We start from the raw sequence: 11,830 nt of genomic DNA on the forward strand, positions 1-11,830 counted from the left end.
TTTGTGTTAAGCCGAGGTCATCTTTGAACCTCTTACACCTAGGACCATTTTGAAATCCACTTTGGTTGACCTCCACCTTCGCTCTGGCATATTGGCCGAGATGTGCATCATCTAGGCCGAGATGCTATCATCTAGGCATCCGACATCCTTGAACCTTGCACCTAGTGATCTTGTGCCGGGATTGGAATGACCTAGACCGAGGTGTGGCACAGTTGGGCCAAATGTTATCCTTCCTAACCAAGACCACTGAGACCTTACTTGCCGAAGCCTTTGTCCTAACCCGAGATCATTACCTGCCGGAATGCCCATGTCACCTTGCTTGTTGTATACACTTTGTCATGCTCTTGTCTTGTCAGTCAGTCACCTTTTGAAAAGAGCCAACCAGCCGTAGCCATGTGTCCCAGCAGCGGGTTAAGTTTGCTGGCAGTAGAGAAACCTACTTCATTTTGTTATATCTTGTTCTAGGAAGAGAGAGAAGCTCTAGAAAGAGAGGAAGAAGAGTCCTTAGAGTGAGAATAGATTTCCAAGTTTGATCTTCACACCTTGATCCGTTAGATCCGTGCTTTGAGGTTAGAATCTTGATGTGCTCTTGTTATTCTTTGTGTTCATCCAACTACATTGCTTGATCTAGCATGATTCATGAGCCATGCATTGATTTGAAGTTTGTTTTAGAAAGAGAAAATGATGTTCTTGTGTTCTTAAAATAAAACCATGTTTTGATCCGAAAGTTTGTATCAAGATCTATGTTTTCGTGTTTGTTTTCATGAAATCTCAGATTTTGTAATAACAAGTTAAGATTTTAGCATTTCATGTTCTTCATGTTCCTCGAAGGGAAACCCAGATTTTCCCGACTTCATTTCCCTAATTGTGGTCATCAGGACCACACTTCGGCCAAGAGGTGTGGGGCCTCAGCCTAGACCTGGTTGGTGCCCAGCATGTTTTCCCGAGATGAGAAACAGAGTTTTAACTCCCCAACATATGTTTTGCTTTGCCTTGACTTAGTTTTGAAAGAGGTGCCGAGATCATTTGCACACATGTAAAGCTTGTCTTAGGGATGCATTCCATATCCATCTTTGAGCATCTCTTCTTGTCTTCTTGAAATGTATTCAATGGGATTTATTATGTGCTTGTAGGCCTTGGATCCTTGCTCGTAATCCCCACACCCGAAGAGCAATGTGAGTGGTATTTTTTATAAAGCTATGTTATAAAGTTTTGATAAAGCTTTGCTTTGCTTTGGAAAAGTATTTGATCAAGCATGAATGACTATCGCTAGTTTTGTATCAAGTATTATATTTGTTTTGATGACATTCTTGGAAAGTCCTTAGTGCCACTACAGGAAATGTCACTTTTGGCGACCAAAATATTGGTCGCCAAAAGCCCCATTTTTGGTCGCCGAAACAATTAGCGACTAAAATATTTTGTCGCCAAACTAGTCGCCTATACGCTGTCGGCGATAGTATTGGCGACTAAACTATTTTTGGTCGCTGAAAGTGAACGTTTTGGCTACTAAACTCTGGTTAGTCGGCAAAGGTTATCTTTTGGCGACTAAAATATTAGTCGCCAAAAGTGAACATTCGGCTACCAAACTCTGAGTAGTCGGGAAAGGGTATGTTTTGGCGACTAAATATTTAGTCGCCAAAAGTGTTGAAATAAAATAAATTAAATTTTCAGCGACTAAAATTTTTTGTCGGGAATAAGTTTTAGTGACACCATTACTACATTTAGGGACTAAAGAATTTAGTCGCCAAAAATATTATTTTTCATTTTATTAAACTTTTTGCTACTAACCATTTAGTCACTAAAAGTTCTACCTTAGGCGTGGTGACTTTTGCCAACTAAAACTGTTCGTAGCCAAAAACCTATTAAGATTCATTTCTTTACTTTTTGCCACCAAAAGTTTTAGTCGCCAAATGATACCATTTTTTCCGTGACTAAAAAATTTAGTAGCCAATAGTTTATTTCTCTAATTCTCAAATTTTTTAGCTACTAATTATTTGGTGGCAAAAACGTTTTGGGTTATGTTTTTGCTACTAAATTATTAGTAGCCAAAACTTTTGATTACCTATTTGGCTACCAAAACATTTGGTGGCCAAATAATTTTCTGTTTTTTTTAAAAAAAAAAAAAAAAAATTTGTAAACAACCTGTATTCATTTATATTACATGTACCCTGTATAAACAATAAAATCCATCAACACTAAAATATATTATCAACCATTAAAGCATTCAACATAATACATGAATAACCATGATTTAAATCACATACATAATACATGAATAACCAACGTCAATAATTTAAATTACAACCTGTACCCTGTATAAACAATATAATCCATCAATACTAAAATATATTAGGGTCAATAATCCATACATAATCCATACAAATTTCATACACTCCAAGTCTAATCCAACGTCAATAATTTAAATCCATACATAATACATGAATAACCAAATTAATTTGTTCGAACCACTATATATACAAATAGAGGTATAAAAACAATGCCCTCCCGTAATTGTCAATAAATTATATATCCACATTTGTATGTCCAAAATCATCTGGAAAAAAAAAAAAATTCATTAGTTGGGTGCCTATAAAATGTTAAGAAGGGTTAAAAGCTTTCCCTGTTAATGACATAGATATTCTTACATATAACACTTCTATGTTGAGATATCAGTTCCACAAATTAACTCTACAGTTTAGTTAAAATAAGGAGAGAGAAACAATTTATAAAATTAAATGTCTCAGAGAAACAATAGAAAAATAATGATATTCACACAACACTTTTAGAAAAGGGCCACCACATATGTGACCACACTCAAATGTCTACCAACTTCCTTTATTAAATAATCAAATATAGGATATATTATGGCAGAATGATCTATAATCACCGAGAGCTTCAAATTCTTACCATAACACAACACAATAATCTGCTACCCTCTCAATCAAGAAAGCAAAAGGATTTAATTACTTATGACAAATAGATTTTACGTGGAGCCTTCTATAAACATATCCATTACCTTCCCACTTCTGAACTTCAAGCACTTAAAGCAAACCAGGCTCAACAACCGCTTCAGTTCGCTCACATGGGAAGGATGATATACTGGAATTGGTAATTCTATATACCCAAAGTGACCTGAAAGGTAAAAAAATGAACAAAACTTTAGCAATACTTCAATGTGTCCAGATTGGGCCAAACCTAGAGTGGCATATATTTCCTTACTTTCCCTTAATCATCATTAGGTAAATCACACATTTTGATCTTCAAATTCCTTTTAACATGAATCCCAACCCTCCATTTTATGGCTCCCAAAAGAAAAAAATGACCATTAAAACATTATGAATAAAACATTAAAACATGACCATTCTTCTTTTTCTTCTTCTTTCCTGACAAAGTAAAAAATTAATTCTTGTAAGAAAAACGATGACATACTCCAATGCATAAGGACCAACTTGTTTCTCTCCATAATGACATACTCCAATGAGTCTACCCCTCGCACAACAATAGGTAAAACCAACAAAGCTAAAAGTGGACAAAAAATCTAAGCAGCACAAAACTCATTAATGAAGTGGTCCCAAGCAACTGCCAATTCATTATCAACATCTGCTGCATCAATGTTTACTAAGTAACAAGGAATAATACACATATACAAATAGAAAAAGTACAGAGTGGAAAGAATTGATTTTTGATTTACTAATGGACATGTAGGGCAGCTCCACTAAGATCCACACTTGCCACAAATTTTAATTCAGTGACAGTGTTATCGGTAACCCAAATATGCAATCAATCACCAAGTGTAGAGGCCTAATAAAGTATGAAATATATACATGCACAGCTCAAGACTTCATAGTCTCCTTAGAAGCCCAAATTTGCCTCTCTGACATAATTTCACTGTAGGAACTGGATACATGCTTCTAATATTTTTTTTCTTCTACAAATAATATTGATAAAAACTCTCCAACAATAATCAATTTCGTCAAAAAAAATTAATGAGCAACATTTAAATATTCTACATGAAATAACAGTCCTCATCACTACAAATGTAAAGCCATTGCCATGCCATCAACATAATCATCAAAAAGCACCAACCCAACACCCTACACTAAATTGATGAACTCAAAATGGAAGAACTATACCTGTTATCTCACAAGCAATTATCAATTGTGGAAGGCTGCCTCAAGAGTTCTTCTGCCTGCACAAATTCAGCATTCCAAAGTGCTGCTGGGTACTTTGGAATGCAAGCTTGCACAGTATACACCTGAACTGAGTAATTGCCATTAAATTCTTGTTTGGATTCTGCAAATAACTCAAGACAAGACAAATCCAAATTAACATTTCTTCCCTGCTGTTGGCAACAGGATTATCCATAACTAAGAACTACAGAAACTCATTAAGAAAAACTTCATCTTTCACATTTCTCAGAAGAAAAGAAATACATTTGGATTTCTACCAGGCAGATATTAGAGAATGATAATTGTTAGTTTCAGTACATGGTAGCCTCAATTAAATGACAAAAGACAACCTAGTAAAACAGGAACAATTTATATTACCCAAATTTCATACTAACTAACTAAAGAGCAGCAACATTTTAGTCCATATCTAATATCTTCAAACTGCATGTAACTAAAAATTTTAAAGGCTTATATCTTCAAATGTGTACAATATTTGAATTATTCTAAGGGCATCCACACCGATGGAAGTGATGAGTGATGTAGTGGTTCTAATTGAAAGCACCAGATTAACAATATGAACATTTGCATACATGCATACTATAAAGCATGAACACCTTGACAGGCCAAAACTTCCAAGCATTCAAGATAGCATAGCAGGGGACAAAGCAGACTCTGTGCATGTAAAAAAATGTATGGTGTTTCTCGAACAACTTGATGTTAGAAACTATATTAAAAGAGCTTATTTAACAAATTAAAAAGAAAAAAGAGAGATGGTTCAATAAGTAGTTAGAAATTAGGAATAAGGATTTTTCATAGCATTAACAATGAATATAGCTATCATTATTACAAATAGAATGAGTTTTTTTTTTTTTCATAGCATTAACAATGCATATATATATAGCTATCATTATGCAAATACAAGGGGTTATAAAATTATAAATTGGAAAAGGTCTTCTTTAGAAGAAAAAAAAAAAGAATTAAAAATAACGTCATCAAATACTAGTGTATAAGTGAGAGGAGGGAATGGAAGGTTATGTTATTTTGTGTGATATGTGGTGTGTTGAGAGAGAGAGAGATCTTTTTGAGGGGAAGGAGCTTCAGATTTCTAGCCCAAAGGGATGCCCCATGGCTCTTGAAAGTCTATTTGTGTGGCTTAAGGAATCATTCCCTATTAATTAACTAGGTGTAACCTAGTTGGCCACTACGACTTTCCTAAGGGCTTGGTCTCTAGGGGGAGGTCATGGGTTCAACTCTCTGTAGGGGGTGCTTTACAATGGGTGGGGAGACCAACTCCTGTAGGTACTAATCTAACAACTAACAACTAACTTTCACCGATCAAAAAAAAAAAAAAAGTAATCATTCCCTGTTTATTTTTATTCTTTGAACCTTTTGGGTGTGGTACCTTATTCAAGATATAAAGGGGGAAAAGGGGGATTCACTTTTATACTTTGCACGTGAAGAGTTTGTTCTCTTTTTTTTTTCTTTTTTGCTGCCATAATAATTGAAGTTCATTTATTTATTCCCAAGACGTAAAAAAAAATCAATTTAAATATCGTTCTTTTTTAACTTGGTTACATGAAGTTACTCAAAAAGTTACTCAAAAAGTTAAAAAGTTAACACTATTCACCAAAAATCAACAATTACGGTTGCCCAACTCCCAATTCTAATTTTCCTCTACAAACCAACTTTTACAATTTTTTATTACACATTTTTCCATAAAAAGTCAAAAAGTTAACCCAAACATGAGTCCAAAAAGACAAAAAGTACACTTATTTAGGACATTCCAAACAACCCCTAAAATACATCCAGAATACAGTAGGCAACACATACAGGAGAATTTGGAACAGCCAATTAATGAGAAAGATTGGTAACTGGAGCAAAAGCACAGGATGAAACAACAAAATCACAAGTTACATGTACTGTTCCAGACTATCAAAATCAAATCATTTTTTGGGTACATCGGAGGCCATAACCTGAGGGAGGGAGGAGGCTTTCCTGTGGTAAAACTTGAACCCTTGACCTCCAATGAGACGTAGGGAATCTGCAAATCTGGTTAACTGGGCTACCCCCAGTTGGTTATCACAACAGTGGAAAATATTATCAAAAGGGGGGAGGGGGGAATTCTAAATGAAAATGCTGGAATATTTCATCAAAAAAAAAAATAAAAAACACTAAAATTTTATTTGAAATACAAAGAATTAGGTGTAACTTCAAAGAAGATATAGCACTTTTGCCAAAAAAAGGTTTTGGTCTAAGAGATTTGGGGGAATTCAATAACAAAGCTAAACCTCAATTTAAAAGCAATGAATAATGTTGGAAGCAATGAAACAAAATATCACTTCAAATATGGAAATAGAAAATGAATCCCCAATAGAGGTGAAAATAACCAATGACTATCACAAACAAAAACAAAAAACTAAATAGAGAGAAAAATATCGTGTAGACGAGAGGATACTCTCAATGCTCTGCTGTGAACTGTTGAGCTTGGCCAGCTTTTCCATCAGAATCTGCGGATTAAATGTGCTCCCCATTGTTTGTGACAAAAGTCTGCCCACACAATAGAACAAAAGGCAGACTTCTGAACAAGAAGCAACCTTTACAAGAAAACGTACAGAACAAAATCAAAATGGATTAACTACCTTGTAAGATACAAAGATGACATAAAACACAATATATCAAAGGTATTTGAAAATTAAGTTACCTATTGTATCAAACAGAACCAAAAACAGGGAAAGTTCCTTACACAAGCAAAATTTGTGCTGTGCTTTACACTAAAAAATAACCCTAAATTTACTGTACCAAAACACCACCATTATTTTGTTCAAGTAGTAATAATATGTATAAACTCTCTCCTCCCTATCCCCTCTCTTTCGCACTCAGTTTAATTAATATATAGGTGCCTTTTAGAATTTCCCTATAAAAATTTAAAATCTATTCATTACAAACCACCACAGAGAAGTGTGAAGATTTACCAAAAGTGTACACAAATTATTCTCAGAACCACCCTATGAGAACATTGACAGATATTCTTTGAGTAATCAACGTAAATTGGGAATGATAGCAATAAGCGATTGTGAACATCATGTTCTCTCAATGAGGATCACAGCCCTTCGTGAGTAAAAGGAAGCAGATAATAGGAACAGAAGCAATATTTTTGCACAAAGCAGCAATTATTATGTGATTAATTGGGTAAAAGAACGTGCAAGAAGACTATAGGTCTACTATAGCAAGATGAGATGGGCAACTGATTTTTCCATGACATTAAGGCACCAAAAAAAAAAAAATTTACTCGGTATTGGACTGACTAATCCGGGAGACCAATCTCACCATCCACTTGTGGGGGTCCCAATTAATCAAACAACTATCACAACATCAACAAGAATAACAACTGAAATTTAATGTGTGAATGTGAACATGTGCTCAATAGGGAGTGAGATGGGGAAAGAACAGGAATACTATATCTATTTATTTTTCTAAGCAAATCTTCGTTGTGTGTGATAGGTGCTAAAGCCAAGAATGTCCTAATTACTAGACATCTTGCAGAAATTAAGCACAAGATGTGCCCAAAAAAATGGATGAAGCCTCTTGCACTCCTTGATTTTTTAATTTTTAATTTTTTAGCTACTGCACTCCTTGAGTTTAGCAATCTAACTTGATAAACATCCAATGTTGTAGCGTGAATGTTGTAACCCAAGTTTTGCATCCCGCAATGTGGTCATCAAAATTAGAGAGTGAAAAATGTTGACCAATTTACATTCATGATGAACGGAAAATCAATTTGCACAGCATCCACGAGAATGAAAGCATGCATCCACATTTAGATTCTTCAAGTTGAAGGGTTAAAATAAATATATCAATAAAAAGGCATACAGTCAGAATTAGAACGTAGCTTAGTCACTATTAAGAATCTGATAATCAAGGATTCATATTATGTGACAGGATGAGTTTGAGTAGCAACAGATGCTGTAATTAATAAATAAAAATAAACCCAGTCACAAATAGACTCGTAAGAGAAACATACTAAATATGCTTCATTTAAATTCACATGAAACAACTGCATTAGTAAGATAATCCAAAACAAAAACACCATCCCTCAGTCAATGCATCAATTCTCTAATGCAGTTAATCAAGTCTATAAATCCACGGACCACAATTTCACAAAATTAAACACAAATCATTAATGAAACTAGTATTAACAAAAGTAAGTACAATGAAATCATGTGATAAGGCCTCCACGAGAATTGAAGGAAAATATATATCTATATACACACTAGACTCCAGCACACGCAATGTGTTCATATTGATATAATAAATGCCAAGATATAGATTGAGAAAGATGAGTTATAACTCCCCTTATGGGACATGAAAGTTTTTTTTTTTTTGGTGATAAATAACAGGACATGAGAGTTTTTTAGTAATCGAATGAAGGATTAAAAATCCCAAAAACTGGAGCAATTCCAAATGTGTGTAGTGTGATTTTTCCCCCTTCTTTTCCCTTCCACTAAAAGAATATTAAAATAATTGCACCTGCAAAAATGTGATTTTATGAACAATGTTCGAATTTCAAAAATTGTTGCACAACTTCATTTTGAAGTTCACGCCATCGCGAGACCCTTTGGGACAGTACATGATTGATGGAACTAAAACGCATACATAAATTGGGAGGTTTAATGACTTTGAATGTGTGAATTTCACAATCTTTCCATAACTGTTGAATTTCACAATCTTTCCATAACAGTAAGTTTCCTATAAATAAATAAAAAATGATTTTTGTTGGATAATTTTGTTGGGGTTTAGGGTGTGAGCATAATTTTCTTATGTTTGGGTGCTCATACACATCCTACCCCTGCCAAAAATACCCTCATCTTCTTCAACATTCAAACCCTAATCCTAACCCCCTAATCCCTAACCACCACCTCCGCCGCTGGAAACTTGTACCTCCACCGCCACTCTCACCCTTCTATCATCGTTGGCCGCCATTATCAATACATTTACTCCCCAGCATCTACTTTTGCTACCCATTATTTATTTTAAACCTAGGCACTACAACTCTCATGTCATAATTCACTCCAAGTTTCAGAAAAACCAATTGAAATGTTTGATATGCGCATCCTCTCTCTCTCTCTCTCTCTACCGACTTTAAATACATCTGAAGAATAATGGTGACAAGAGGATTGTGGCTGACCTTTGCTCTGTCTTGCAGCTTAAACTCAAGCCACTTATTTGGATTGAGGGCTGGGGAAATCAAACCCATGTGATATTGAGATTAGAAAATTACCAAATTCCAATGTCAATTTCCATAATAACTATAGCATTATTCAGAATATCCAAAAGTCTAATTTCCAAATGCAATTACACTCAAATTCCATATTGCCATAAGCCTTTAACTGATGATTATACACATGTTCACATCCAAATGTACCAACATAATTCAAACTACGCACTTCAATCAGGTAAATTCGAACACTTTTAATACCCCTAATACATAATTCTTAAATTCTATATACATACTCAGGTTTGATGACTTATGATGAATATTTTTTCAATATTAACACTACCAAAAAACCCAAGTCCACAATCATCAACATATTTCAATCCACATACTTTGAGCAAAACCCAACATTCAAAGCCCTCAATACAAACATCTAATTGCAAAGAATTCATTTTCAGAAAACGACACACTTCATTTCCATAAAGTTAAAATCAAACCCAAATGAAATTGAGATTAGAAATTACCAAATTCGGTGAAGAAAAGTAGTAGTAATACGAGATTCCACCAGAAATCGCAGTAATTGCTCCGAAGGGAACTCGAAAACTGGGGAAACTCGATTTGGGTTGGTCACGAAATGCGTGACTGAATGCGATCGATATATATTTATTTATTTGGGGCAGATATATAGGAAGGACAATTGGGGACATATAAAACCCTAGCAAGTGTGAGAAATGAAAAAATAGAGAGAGAGAGACCGAGAGTGACAGAAAGCGAGAGAAAAATCTGTGAATTTTTCAGATTGGGTATTTTGGTTCAAGAGATGGGGAGGGGGGAAGGCGAGCGGGAATGGAAAAAAGGGGGTGGAAAATCGAGCGGGAAATTGTTTTTGTTTTTTTGGTAATATTTAAACAGCAAAATGATTCTTTTTTAAAAAAAAAAAAATTATTTTTTGTTAAAATAATTTTTTTTTTATAGTTAATGAATTTATTTTTTTTTGCTTCTTTATTTTTTCCAGTTATAAAGGTTGAAAATTTATTTGTTTCATTTTTATTTTAATGAATAAAAAATTATTCTTATTTTTTTACTTTGGTAGAAGTAGGAGTAATATTTTAATGAAAAATAATTTCCATAAATTTTATAAATTGGTTTTTGTTTATTTTTAGAAAAATATAAATTACAAACGCGTTTGGTTTGAACAAAATGTTTAAAAAAAATTAAAAACATAAACTAAAAAGCATGTTTGTTTAGGCCTAAAATATTTATATTTATTTTTTGTATTATTTATGACGATGGAATTATACACATTATAATTGAAAAAAAATATTTGAAAAAATATATATTTGAAAAGAGATGAGAGAGATAGAGAAGAGAAATGAGTAAGAGAGATGAGTGAAAGAGAGAGAAGAGAAATGAGTAAGAGACATAGAGAGTAAGAGACAGAGAGAAAGAGAGACCCATTTCATTTTTTGACTTTTTCCTCTTTCAATAATAATGGGCTCAGAGAAAGAGATGAGTGTGATTGAGAGAAATGAACGATTGAGAGAGAAGAGAAATGAGTGAGAGAGAGAGAGAGACAGAGAGAAAGAAAAAAAGAGAAAGATAAACAAGATGAGCGAGAGATAGACAAAGAGAGAGAGAGAGAGAGAAAGACAACAAAAAGAAATGAACAAGAGATAGAGAAAGAGACATAGAGAGAGAGAGAAGAAAGATGAACAAGAGAGATAAAAAGCGGAGAGATATGAGAGAGCCAGAGACAGAGAGAGAGTGTGTGTGAACACAACAACACCCATCTCTTTCTTTCTCTGTACTACAACACATTGACCGAGATCCACCAACGTGAGAGAGAACGTGGAGAGATAGAGTTCTAAGAGACGTGTTTGGAAGACGTGGGCGAGAGAGAGGGTAGAGAGTGTTTGGGCGGGAAAAAATTTAATCTGCACCCTTAGATATTGATTAGGAATCATCCCAACCATTCAAATGAAATGTATCTCTTATACATTTTAACATATTTTCAAAAACCTTCCTCCCTTATTATATAGATATATATATATATATATATATAATAAGAAAGAAAAGAAAGAAAGAAAATTAAAAAAAAAAGAAGGAAAATTTTTTCTCCAAAAAATTATGAGCCAACTCAACCCTTGTTTTTTTTTTTTTGGGACTCCTGCATGACTAACTAGGCACTAATCAATATTTTATAATTTTAGAACATGCAATATGTATATTTTCTCATAGATAAAGACAGATGAAGAAATCATGTGTCAAGTGGATTTAATTAATTTATTATTCAGTTGTAACTAGCAGTCAAAATCATTTTCTCAAGCATATCTTAGCAGTCAAAATCATTAACGTACAACTAAAAAATATATACGCACAGCCCCAGCTTAGGCCTTTAGTTCAATTAGCATTAAATCGTCAATTACTTTTATAAATCCCTCAAATTGAA

At 34.0% G+C, this 11,830-nt stretch overlaps 1 protein-coding gene across 2 annotated transcripts; it reads right to left on the reverse strand.

Annotated features, from left to right (window-relative positions):
* Positions 1 to 2,326: 2,326 nt before the first annotated feature.
* Positions 2,327 to 10,222, reverse strand: LOC145797054 (uncharacterized). Of its 2 annotated transcripts, XM_082883184.1 has the most exons (4): positions 9,906 to 10,222; positions 6,625 to 6,763; positions 3,017 to 3,132; positions 2,364 to 2,554 (listed from the first exon to the last, which is right to left on the reverse strand). In XM_082883184.1, exons 1-4 carry the CDS (start codon positions 10,086 to 10,088, stop codon positions 2,420 to 2,422), a joined length of 573 nt encoding a protein of 190 aa, XP_082739310.1. In that variant the 5' UTR covers positions 10,089 to 10,222; the 3' UTR covers positions 2,364 to 2,419. The 2 variants fall into 2 exon arrangements, 1 of the variants encoding a protein (XP_082739310.1); XR_014338021.1 differs by lacking the exons at positions 6,625 to 6,763; positions 9,906 to 10,222 and adding an exon at positions 4,134 to 5,746 and having other exon boundaries at positions 2,327 to 2,554.
* Positions 10,223 to 11,830: the final 1,608 nt, after the last annotated feature.

The sequence above is a fragment of the Camellia sinensis genome, chromosome 8 (genome assembly GCF_055761805.1).
Source record: "Camellia sinensis isolate YWXY chromosome 8, ASM5576180v1, whole genome shotgun sequence".
NCBI lineage: Eukaryota > Viridiplantae > Streptophyta > Magnoliopsida > Ericales > Theaceae > Camellia > Camellia sinensis.